General features: G+C 31.5%; 1 protein-coding gene across 1 annotated transcript; it reads right to left on the reverse strand.

Moving 5' to 3' along the window:
- Window positions 1-485: 485 nt before the first annotated feature.
- LOC114391263 (actin-related protein 2-like) lies at window positions 486-9,454 on the reverse strand. The gene is made up of 15 exons (XM_028352329.1): window positions 9,300-9,454; window positions 9,025-9,135; window positions 8,737-8,871; window positions 8,584-8,655; window positions 8,208-8,286; window positions 7,865-7,914; window positions 6,247-6,350; window positions 6,095-6,163; window positions 5,951-6,014; window positions 4,942-5,010; window positions 4,624-4,707; window positions 2,577-2,635; window positions 1,848-1,914; window positions 1,129-1,212; window positions 486-1,034 (listed from the first exon to the last, which is right to left on the reverse strand). Exons 1-15 carry the CDS (start codon window positions 9,339-9,341, stop codon window positions 954-956), a joined length of 1,170 nt encoding a protein of 389 aa, XP_028208130.1. The 5' UTR covers window positions 9,342-9,454; the 3' UTR covers window positions 486-953.
- Between the last annotated feature and the right edge of the window lie 4,255 nt (window positions 9,455-13,709).

The following is a 13,709-nucleotide window of genomic DNA, read 5'->3' on the forward strand; positions in this document are numbered from 1 at the left end:
TCCATATTTCAGTTGTCCTCTCTCAATCCATTGTCACTATCATCTTCATAATTAACATAACCACCTATGAGCTGCAACAATTACCATAATTGCCACTACCCTTGTTATAATTGTCAACACAACATGCATTCCTAGTTGACTATGGCTGTCATAACTTACCATTACCACCTCCAATTCCCCTATTTGTTGCTCTCACCACCATGGTTACCAATCAACCAAAAACACCACTAAAGAAAATAAAATATATATATTAAATTATATAATTTGAATTCCAAAATTTAGTATTGAAATTTGAAAAATGAAAATCACAATTTTAAAACTTAAATCATGAAACTAAATATTAATTTTAATTTTTAAAAAGTTCAAAATTTAAAACTCTTCATCATTCCAAACAAAGTCATCGGAACAAATTATGCACATAATAAAAATTTAAGGACAAAATTACCACAAATTGAGACAGACAAAATTATATATTGACTAAAATAGGCAGAGAAGTGAACGGTATTCCTTAACACAGTAGCACACAAAGGTCCAATATTTTGTTGCACAGCTAGATTATATAATCCATTAGTTGGCTATTGCCAACTTAGATGTGTAAACTATTCCTTAACACAAGCTCTCTCGACAAAGTAAAACGAACATGTAACAGTTACAAAATTTACAATGTACTCTTTATTCAAGATTATGCCACATAGTTGCAACAATTCTTGTTACAAAAACAAGATACAAAAATTCTCTTGTCGTATCTATCACGAAAACATAGTGCGTATAACAAATTACAACTAGCCCTCTAGTAGCCATAGGGACAGCTACACAAGGCCAGCAGCAATTAATGCAAGCTATTTTAGGAGGCAGTTTTAAAAGCTTTGAATATTCTTCATCACTCAGCCTCTGGTGCACTTTTGCTTCCCAAAATTGATATCCCATTTTCAGAGCAATCACGGACCTCAAAGTCATGCCTGGCCACACCTGCTAAGACAAGCAATTCCTTCTTCTAGATAATCTTCCCTGTTAATCCAAAACTCTGGTGCATCCTGAGTTTTAAAATATGTCAATAGCTTTCACATCTACATTGACAGATAAGCCTATGCCTAGAGAAAAACCAAAACATTAACAGCTAACTCATACCTTCATTATTCCTGCAAGGACAGCACCTCCAAGGTACACCATGTGCTTCCTACGTGGTGGATCCTCAATTCTTAGTCGTAATTTCTGATCACCATCAGAGCAGAAAAGATGAGAATAAGGGAACAATGAGTTGGCCTAATTCATGATTACAAACTCTCAAACATCACATACTGTTTCTCTTTCTCCTTTAAAGCACATTTATTTCCTTAACTTATATGGTTGTCTGTTGCTGTCATTTTTGGAGGAAGTACCAAAAAGAAAAGAGATAGATCCAGGACTAGACAAAAGCTTCAGATTTAATTCTTTTTTAATTTTCTAGTGACATCACATTGGGACAGAGGATGTTTTGCTACAATCAAGATTCAAAATCATGAGATGGGAAGAATCTCACAATTTTAGACATGGCACATAATTTGCGGCCATAAGACCAGATTTAATTCAAGAGCCCCAACCTTTTTCCTTCCTTTCAGGTAAATATCTGCAGATTTAACTCAACCAACAACACAATTCTCTCGAGGTATTCTATAGCTTGTCCCGATAAGTAACTCTAATTAGATAATATGTATTATTAAATAATAAATAAGTACAGGATAAACTTGGTGGTTGTTTCTAAATTAACAAGCAAGCTTAAATTACAGAATAAATGTGTCTTCAATAATCCACATGCTACATAGGATACACATGCAGAAGCAAAATGAAAAGAAGAAACCTAAGCTTACCTTCAATCCATCTCTGTTACCCTTCAGGACAACATCAAGATAACGATCAAGTATTTCTTTTTCCAATCTGAAAAATGGGGACAGAGGAAGAACATAGATTTACCAACTTCAACTTGGAAACACATTATAAAGGGGAAAAAAGTAATTATAGAAAACCAGACTGCATCCCCGCCAGATAAAAGGAGGAAAAGAACTGAAGAAGAAGGACATCCAGAAAAGTTTATTTAAATCTTGATATTTAAAACAATCTAGAATCTAGAAATATATATCACTTAATCCGTAACAAAATGACTAGAACTTTAAATTGGTATACTTAGGTAAGTATCCTAGCTTGCAATATGTCCAGTTTATCAACTAAAAAAAAGGAATCCGGTTGTTAGTTCTCAAAAAATCAATATAGAGTTCTAATAGGTACTTTCAGTCAAAGAAAAATGTGCTTAGGAGTTACTGTAAACATTCTGAAAAATGGACAATAGGCAATCACAAATATGTAGCCATACAGATATGACATTAACTGTCACTATACAGTTATATTAACATTGACATGGATCTAGCAGAAAAACATACTAAAGGATTGAGATTAGTATCATGTGCTACATGTGAAGACATATAATAATAATAATAATAATAATAATAATAATAATAATAATAATAATAATAACGAAAAAATTCAGCAACACCAAAGATTAAGGACAATTAGAGCCAAGGAAAGAAGAAATAACAAACTACCGGCTTGGTAATCCAGGATACATGGTGCTCCCTCCACTTAAAACTATGTGTTGATATAGCTGCAAGACAAAACTTCACAGCATAAATAAATTGCACGACATTTTCAAAATACAATGACAGAGGCAGGAGTGCTCTGTGCAGATTATAGAAATCGCAAGACCCTCTAGAGCTGCAGTGGCTATATCCATAATAAAGGAATATTTTAATGATAGTTATTTGGACAGATGGCAAATGACAATGCAATTTAGTCATGACCCATGAACGAATACAAATAGCATCTTGTAACTAGAGATGTGACGTGACAAATCAAAAGATTAATACAAAGATTGAGGACTTGCTTGGTTGAGTAGGTGGGAAGGTGGAAAACTGAGGACAGAGTGAAACTATTTTCAATAAAATAATAGCCCAGACTAAAATTGCGTTATATTTTCCACCTCAAATTTTTATACCAAGATAAAGTGTTTTTCATTCAAGCCAAAGAGTCCCTTAGTATTGACAGACAAAGAGTACATGAGAGGCAAAAACTGCTTGAGAGACTTGTAATACTTTAGCAGGGAATGACAGAAGACAGAAGAAAATTCATGTAGGCAGGGCGAGTGACTGAAATGAAGTCATAACAAGGTAGCCATACTGGAAGGTTAGGCTGAATTATCTACTTTCAAAAGGAGCTAATGCTTTTTGGGTAGTTTGGTTTGACACTACTTTACACCCAAAAAGATGTTATGTCTGAGTAAAATTAGAAAATTGAAGTCTTCTTTCATTTTTCAACAATGAAGTAAGACTAAACTCGAGTGATTCACTACTAATCACATGGAAACTCCAAATTCAATAAGTACAAGGGACTCTTAAGTATCTAAGTTGAGACACATGCAAAAAAGACAACACAGTGGATCCAACACAGAAGATTTATGTACTGGGTAGTTATTTATTTCTTTTTTGAAAGATAGATTTTTTGGTATATCCTAGGTAACTAAATATTTATATAGTTATATTAATATTGAGTAACCTTGGATCAGGAAATGGTCTCTTATGAGATGGTGTCTACCATTTGTATATAGGTTTGGGTACCCTTTGTACCCTACAATATCAATATATATCCTTAATTTGCTGACTAAAAAAAACGAATAAGATAGTTGATTGAAAGTTGAAAACAAGAAAAATCTGACTGGTATGTGACACATTTATACTAGAAAAAAAGAATAGGCTGAATAGGCGGGAGCTAAATGGAGGTGATGGACCACGTGCGTATGAAGAGGCAAGAGAAATTGGAGAAAATGATCGCTGCAGAGAACATGCCAATGGAGTTCATTAGAAGAGAGAAGGACAGCTGTAACAACCTGGACACTGGACAGCTATACTGAATTGCATTGAGGTAATGATAGCACTGGACAGCTATACTGAATTGCATTGAGGTAATGATAGCACGTTGAAATTGAATCCTAAGCACATAACTGAAGGTGCCTTATCAGGAATTTTTATTGGGGAGCAAATCTACATGCTGAGTGGAGAAGGAATTCTGCTGTGATACCAGAATTGGGTGGCAAAAATATGGATGGGGGTACGGGAGGAAGGAAAGGGCAGGCAAATATTGAGCAAGGAAAGCATTGGATGGTTGCAGCATTCTGTTGTTTTGCAGAATCTCGTTGTCATATCCAGTCATCTTCAGCATTTAATAGAGAGCTATCTCAGCTCGTAAGGAACATGGTCTCCCTTTTTCTCATTCTAATTTTTCAGAATTTAAAATAGAAGAAGAAAAATATATTTCAAATTATCAAAGAAGAAAAGTATGGTCTGCCTTATCAAAGAAAAATAAAAACATTTTTCCAATTAAAATTAGGAGGAAATGAACTCAAAATAGAGGTGGTGCATCTAATAGCTGTCATATTTCATCTCAGAAATGGTAGCCTTAATATTATTTCACACTTCCATTGTCAAATTTCAATTTATGGAAGTTAGTCTAATCATTTCAAGCCTAAATTAGTGATTGTTTTTTTCTGTTTTTACCTAAGAAAAATATATAAAGGAATATAGATTTCAAATATCATACCATCATCCGGTTGTCAATATCCATTTCCTGAATGCAGCGAAAAACCATGTCAGCCATTCCATCACCTTCTACATCTATAAGTTCCTGTGAAAAGAGGAAAAAGTCATGCAATCATAAGCCAGCAAATTACACTTACACACTAGCTAGAATTGCAGAGTCACATCGTGAAAATACTTTAGTCATGTTTAAAAAAAAATTGCCATAAATGATTCTGATAGGATTTGAACTTTGAAGAGCTGTCTTTTAAAGAGGCGGAAAATAAAGAATATATGACTTTAACAATAGAAAACATAAGTCAAATGGGCACCAAACACCTACCGGAGTGAAAAGAGCCTCAGGAGCCTGGAACCTTTCAGTGCCTACTTTAATGACCCTTCCATCTGGAAGCTGATTCAGAGGGGTAAATCAATATGTATAAAGGGGAGAAAAGGAAAGACTATTATGAGATTGATATTGACTTGATACGATGTGATCATACAACCTAGAGTACTAACCCTTAATTGTACTAATCATGATCCTAACTATATAGGAAACAAATCATGAGATAAGAAAATATGGTAACCAATTCTAAGAGATAATGAGGATATAGGGAAACTAATCCTAAAGGATAATCTAAGATTCTGAGATAAGATCAAAATAATATTAGATATTTTCATATATTCTAACAATATTAATAACAGTTACCTTATGCATAAATGAAATTTGGAGGGGAGGGGAGAGATTTTTTTAATCCTACATTGTTTAGTTCAGAAATTTAGAAGCAAGGAAAGGGGAATGAGGAGGCCAAATCTCTCCCCTTCTATTTTTTCCTCCCTTCCAATATTAGGGGGAATTGAAGGGAAGGGAAAGTGGTTTAGAATTTTTGTACTATGCTGACTGAAATGTGATAAGGTTTTATTTTACCTCCCGTCCCCTTCACTAATGCTTATTACGGTTAACAATATATTACTCATATTTTCCCTCCCCTCCACTTCTCTTGGACCAAACCAAACAAGGGAACCCTCTCCTTCCATCCTTTAAACCAAATGCACTACAAGTGAGTGGACAACAACAACAACAATAATAAATAATAAAATAATAAATCCTATATATTACATGCATGAGTTATGGCACAAGAAGTATGAATGTAGTTACAGAAAGTCTTGAAAATCATATGAAAAGAAATGCATCAAAGAACAGATTAAAGGATTAGCAAAACATGAGTCTCCCATCCCTCTATCGTCAGGCAAGCCTTAGCCATTTTAACCAGAATTGCCAACTAAAACAATAATTATTTACACGGAACTAGTCACATAAAGATTTCAAGAAATCCAGGATACCAACTTACAGTATAATTCTTAACAAGGATAGTGGTCTCAAGCCCCAATTGATATTCCCTCTTGTAGTCATAACTGCAGGAAAATATATGTACCTGTTATGGAAAGATTAAAGGACACAAGAAATCAAACGTGGCTTGAGATCTGTAGCCAACCTTATATAGCATAGCTTCTCTTTGATTTCCCTAACAGTCTCAAAATCAGCATTCCTATTTAGTGCATACCTTAAGGAAGAAAAATTATGTTCCAGTTAGAATTGAAGCATACATAAGATATTACAACTTTAATGAAAGGAGTTAGCCTCTACCCCCTCCTTGAAAGCAAATCAACAAGATAGGAGGTTATATGTCGACCAGCAACATTCATTCGTTTAGTTAGATGAGGGAAAGAATAGCCATCAACAACTGGAACCTGGAAAATAAACTTTCATTATTAACAGCTTTGGACTGTATACTTTAAATAATAATTTGGTATCATTGTAATGGCAACATACTGAACTTGTTAACCACCTTTTGCTCTCTTAAACCATGGGTCGTACAACATAACACTTGTGTGTGTGATTACTGATTGGTGATCAGTTAGTGTTTCATTCATAAATTATGCTTCATAATCATTCAGGAAAAAGGAAATAGAATAGAGGGGTCCCCATTCTCAAGTCACAACATTTCACTTTCACCAGTTCAATTTTGCTTCAAGAAAATTCCATGGGGAGAGTAATAGTTTTCTCTAGAAGAACTGATTTAAGTTCTCTACATAAATCTTAAATTATCTCCAAACTGCAAGAGACCATTAAGAATGTGTCAGGCCATGATACATTGTTACTTGCATAAATTCATTGACCAACACACATACAACAGTATCAAAGCCAGTCATTTTGTGAGTATCAAAGCCAGTCATTTTGTGAGTTGTATGCAGGCTCTCCTTTCTCGGTTGTTGGACCTATATAGAATAAGATCCTCAACCTATTGATCCTTAGTTAAATGGTCATCACAATGTGGGGAATCAATTCAAATGTACATCAGAATTAGCAGTAACTTTAATCCTATAAGTAGGATCAAGATCACCCAACACTAGTGTATGGCTTAGACACTTGTTATACTGATAACTGCTGACCCATATATATGAAAGAAAAAGGAAACATGATGTGTCCAGACTGAAGGAAGTTGGGTTAATATCAACAATGAAGGCATAAGGGGTGACAGAGGAATTGTAACACTATTTCTAATTTTTGTCAACAAATTCATTGTTAGAACACCAATATACACACATTTAGGATTCAAATCAACTGACACCAGTGTAAAAGTACAGTAAGTTTTAACACTCTTTAAAAATTATTTAAAGTTAAAGGACAAGCTCACAAATCCACCATGGAATTTAAAACTTTCATCAAACAAATAATTTTTTAAAAGTATATATAATGTATTGATAACAAATAAATTTGCAATCCCATCCATAAATATGAACAATGCTAAACAAACTAATGATGATGTTCATGCACTGAATTGAAAGAAGGAAAATATGATATTCACATAAAATGCAAGGGTGATGGTTAACTAATGAGCATCCAACAATTTAGAATCCAACAAGCTCATCCAGTACCAACTTTCCAATAGAGATTGCCACTCAACATGGTATTTCTGTATCAATATTTGATTACTTGTTAAGAATAACGTACAATATTATTTAGAAAGATATATGACATTGTCAAATGTTTTAGTTACACTACCCAATTCATCTAAGATTAGTTGTAATGATCAACAAGGGCATAAACTTGTAAGGTTTGACATCATAATATTTATATACAACTGACATGAAAGGCTACATTCAAAGAAATCAAAAACAGAGATTAAAAAACAAGAGATAAAACCTACTGTCATTATAGTGGTCAGCATTATAATTAAGTGGCATAGAAGCTAATTAATTACCACATGAGTGACACCATCACCCGAGTCAATAACTAATCCAGTCAGCAAACCTGAGACAAGTAAAGAAATGTTAAAGTGCAAGCTGATAGAAGGCACAAAGAGAAACTCCCTATTATACAAACAAATCTTTGCAAATTATGACACGTAATTTGACCAGATATGATGTGCAAAACTGTAACAGAGTATAAAACAACTACAGTTTATAAACAACTATATGTTATAACTTACAATTAAAATCGGTATTTCCAAAGATGGGTAATAAGAGTAATGGGGAGTAAATTACAATCAGGGTGAGATTATAAAGAAAAACAAAACATCAACCTTCACTCATCTCTATAAGCACCTTGAGCATATAATGTTAGAACAGCTTGGATTTGGATAAACACTCCAGCAAAATTGTACTTCTCAAACATCGTCTCAACCTGTCAGGCCAAATCACATAAAACAATAATATTTAAAATAATTAAGAGTTTAATTTTCATACACCATCAATATAAAAACTTTTATACTATCAACTAAATAGAAATCACCTTATATATGATTCTTGAAGTAATTATTACAAAAGTAAACAATCTTAACCTAAATGGCAATCTATGATTATATGACAATGTAAAAAACTTTACGTTATCAATGCATTCTAACTAAATTCAATAACTAAATATAGGATACATTAGCTCTTTTAGTTTCTAAAACAAAGGCAACAGAATCAGTAAACAAACCATTTGTTCGCGATTCTTAGAAGGATTAAGAGGCGGGTCGGTGAGTAGAATCTTACAGTCCTGAGGGTTAATCTGTCAAAACACGACCATTTTACCAACTGATGAAGCAACAATACTCAAAAGAACATTCAAAACTAAGCACCAGAAAGTCACCTTCAATTCATTGAAAAACGCATGATCCCAAACATGGCACATATCATCCCAGTTTTGCACAATGCCGTTGTTCACAGGATAAGATATATCAAGCTGATGCCGCAAGTCTGCACACCCTTCTCCAACAACAATATCCTAAGTACAACACACAATGTACCAATCTAAGTTCATATCATAATCAAAGCCATAATAATAACAAATAACAATAATAACAACTTATATCATAATCAAAGTCATAAGAATAACAACAACCACTTCTTAGTGAATTATTGGGTTTGGGATATATACCTTAAGCGCCTGTTCGGTGAGTGATTCTTCGTAACGGAGCATTGGCCTTCCCACCACACAGGGAAAAACCGATGTGGGGAAATTCTCCCCAGCAAAACCACACTTCACATACTGCATTCACAGTATCAGAAATAATAAGAATAACTTTTAATATAATATCAGAAATATAACACCGTTCGGATCCGTGGAAGTAAATGATGAACTAATTTGACGGATTTTGCAAGATCCGTTGCAATGCAAAGGGGTGTGAGAGAGAGAGAGAGAGAGAGAAGTACCCCGGTTCCGTTGTCGCAAACGACGACGTTTTTGCTGTCCATGGTGCGCTTGGTCTTCAGTCTTCAGGTGGAATGCGGTTACAGTGCGTTTTGCTGCCTTTTTGTTATTAACACTTTGGGCCTTTTGCCGGAGATGCCGTACAAATGCCGCAAGGGGTGGGTGGTGGGGTCTACCTCTTCTTCTTGGTGCATCTACTAGTCAAGGGAAATGAGCGAAACGACTCTATTGCGTTGTCGTTTTACTTTTTTTTTCTTACAAAAAATGTACAAAATTCTTACAAACAACTAAAACTCTTCTATGGTATAATTTTGATATGATATTATTAATTAATAAAAAATTATTTTATGTATGCATTTTAAAATAATTATCACTATAAGACCTAATGATATATATATATATATATCATATTTTCAATATTCGTTTTGGTGCTTTTTATTTAATATTTTTACTCGTTTGAATAATATTTTGCTCTCTTATTATAGCTTCTTCCACACTATGGGTTTAGATTTATTTTAATAAAATTGAATTTTTCTTAGTTGTTTGTCTTGTAAAGATTTTCTCATTTTTTAATACTTATCAATAATATTTTAATACTTTTTTATATTTAAAGATCTCAACTGAAATAAGTTAATACTATTTATCATGTAAGATATATCATATTCTAATTTTATCGTATAATTGTTTTAATATTTAAAATATTTAGAATTTTTTATGCAAAAAATTTAGAATATTTTTCATTATTATAAAATTAAAATGTAATGTTTTTTATGCGGGTTTAGATCAATTTGAATGTGACATTACATTTTAATTTTGTGATGAAAAAATATACTAAAAATTCTACAAGGATAAATTATAAACATTTTTTTATATTTATGAGAATATAAAATGTATTTTAGCTTTTCTATATTTAAAAATCTCAAGGGAAAAAATTTTCATTTATTTTATAACTTTAGTCTAATTTCATGTCTCAAATGAAATACACCCAACAACAATAATCGTTTTAAAAAACGGTAAAAAAAAACATAGAGAAATCCAAGACATTTATTAATTAAATCATTTAAAATTTATAGTTTTGTTTCGATTTCTTTAGAATTTTAAATATTTGGCTTTTTAATTTTTATTTTTTTCATTTTCAATTACAAATTTAACTACAAATGAACTTATATATTATAAGGTAAATGATGTATTTGGTCATTTATCTCCTTTTTCTCAATTTAGTTCTCTATTTTTTAAAAATCCAGTTTGGTCTTTATCTCATTTTTTTAATTTAGTTTAGTCTTTTATTTATTTGTTAAGTTTATTTAGTCTTTTATCTTATTTTTTTAATTTGATTATTTATCTTATTTATTTTTATTCAACTTTATCATTCAATCTATTAAAGATTGACATGTTAATCATTTAAAATTAAATTTTTTGGTTTAGTTTTCTCCCCTTGTCCTCTACTTCAATTTTTAACAAAAAAGTTTATTATAAAATGATTAATTACCTAAATCTTAAATGTACCAAAGGATCAAACTTTACAAAAATAAATAAACGACTACAACATAATTTTTAAAGGATAAAGGATTCAACTTAAACAAAAAATAAAATAAATTACCAAATTTTTAAAAGATAAAAAACCAAACTGAATATAAAAAATAAGATAAAGGATTAAATAATTCATTTTATCTGTATTATATGAATACGTAATATAAAATTAAATTAAAAGTATTTTTAGTTTAGAAATATCTAATACATTTATAAATTAAAATCTATATATATATATATATATATATATATATATATATATACATTTATAAGTTTGTACCATAAATATCATCAAACATTATATTTTACCATTCTCTCTCGCTTACAACAGTAAAATTAAATTGATTTGATTGAGTTGCCAAACAGACAAATTTTATTAAAAAATAGTTAAATTATATTTATTTATTAAATATTTATAATCTGTTATATACAAATATATAAAGGCAATGTTAACTTTTAATAGATACACTTTTTGGTTTACTTAATTCCTTCAAATGTTATTCATGCTTTGTAACTAGAGTTGGGCATATGGACTTGGACCTAGGTCATATGATATATGGATTTTGATATTTTTAGTCTGCTTAAATTGTGGATTTTTTAGTTTGTCTCGCTTAATGTATAGATAAAACGTGTTTTATTTGTAGGCCACTACATGCTTTTTAAATTTTAATATAAAATATATAATACTAATAAATAAGGGGTTAAATAAAGTAAAAAAAATAATATAAAATTTAAATATTTCCTATATGGTTTAATGGTTAGTAAATGGTGATATGTTATTTTGATTTAGTATAAAATTATAGATTAAATAAACATGATGTAAAAAAATATTTTTTATTTAGCATAAGATACAAATTATGTTACCATTTTAGGCAAATATTTTTTTATTAGACAATTCATAGTTAGTTTTTAAAATTATTTAAAATAGGTTAAATTTTAATGTCTATTTTTTTATTTTTTTGTAAATACAGACCCACTAAGCCCGCACAAACTATGTGGGGCGGATGCGAGCTTGAAAAAAATAAGCTCATTCAAAATGCAAGCTTTGTAGGATAGACTTCAAGCTTTGTGGTTACGGACTTCGCGGGACGGACTTATATGCATGTCTAGTTCTACTTGTAATTATACTTTTTTCTATTTCGAGAAACCACACATTATATATTAATTTCTCTCATTCAATGAAACAATGAAGACAAAAGGCAAAATAAACAATTATATTTTTATCATTTCAATTTCATGTGTTAAAAAATGGGCATATTTACGAAGATTCCGTGTGCTGTGGTTCCGTGGAGAGCGACGATTGGAGATCTGGTGTTTGGTGGTTCTATTGCGTGTGGTAATTTGTGGAAGCTAGATGATGAGTGGTGGTTCTATTGCTTGTGATGGTTATGCTAACAGTGGGTTGGGGTTTGGAAGAAAGAAACAGCCGAGAAAATCACCAAGGCTAAACAAAGGGTGCAGAGATTTTTTTTTTTTTAAATTTCAGCGTGTGTATCTTATGGTAGACCCACACCTATCTTAACAGTTAATTATAAAAGCTTCATATCTAACGCTCCATTTTCTTTTCACATGGTGCAAGACCTATCTAACTTGTGCACGCTAGAAGGCACCTTACTATATACGCAAACATAAAAAAGTTAGAAATATATCACATATATAAGTCAAAGAAAAAAATATTGTTTATCTACCATAATAAGATAAATTATAATCAAGATCTTTCTTTATTGGCAAACCAATATGATTGTATTTTAAGATGATCTTTAGCTTCTCTTCGTTTTATGAAAAAAAATGTTAGGTGTTCACATTTTTAATGTGTTATCATATTTTTATTATGCTAAATTTGATGTATAAAACAATGTAATTTCTATTGTAAGAAGATGACACTTGAAGTTAATTTGGTATTTTTAGAATTTGGTAACCTAATGTTTCAACTTATGGAATAAGGATTTTTTGGGAATTTATTTATGTTGTTGATGCAATTGTGGTATTTACGAATTGGATGTTAGGGTTCCACTTTTGAGAGGGGGACCTTCAAGTGCCTTGTGACTGTTATATATTATTAACTATGCCTTTGATTAATTGAATTATTTATCCAATGATCTAAGACCTTAAGAGTGCAGACTAAAAGTATTAGGTTATGTGTGTATGGTATTGTTTGATGAAACCTTGTTTGAAAAAAATGGGGAATTGAATCCCTGTGAGACAAATGGACTCTAAGTGAAGCGCATTTGTGAAGCGTATAATCCTAACTAAGTGCTCATAATTCATTATGAGAAGTACCACAATTAAAAAAGTGTAAACATTTTAAATACATGAACATGAGACTCTAAGTTCCTAAAGCAAGGAGGATGCAATTACTTGAAGTTGGAATAAAACATAGGACCTTTGTGATGGAGTTATGAACCAAAGACTAAATCAAGGATAAAACACTGAGAGTGGTGAAGATATCGATCAATAAAACTTAATGAAAATGGGAAAGTCGTGAATTGAGGTTCATGATGGACTAGGAAGTGCATGAGAGACATGTTTGATTGTAACGAGAATATTTTTGTGTGTTGTTATTTTGTTGTGATAAATGAGACATGGTCGCATTTGGATGACACATTGTTCAAGGAAGATCACTTATGTGATGGACAACCAGGAAGACAAATTTAAAAGAGGTCATGTGGGAGCTTCTGTGAGGTTGTTCTTTAGTTATCTTGCAATACACATGTTAATGTGTTTTTTTTTCATCTTTCATGTAACATAACTTTTCATTCTTTAGACAAGACTATGGAAATGAAAGGCATCTTTATTATAGGTAAAAGAGATAGATATAGTTAATAGAAATTTTTATTTGATACATTAATTTGTTCTTAGCTAACTTCGACTTGATGTGTGCA

Source organism: Glycine soja, chromosome 16, assembly GCF_004193775.1.
Source record: "Glycine soja cultivar W05 chromosome 16, ASM419377v2, whole genome shotgun sequence".
NCBI classification, from domain to species: Eukaryota; Viridiplantae; Streptophyta; class Magnoliopsida; order Fabales; family Fabaceae; genus Glycine; species Glycine soja.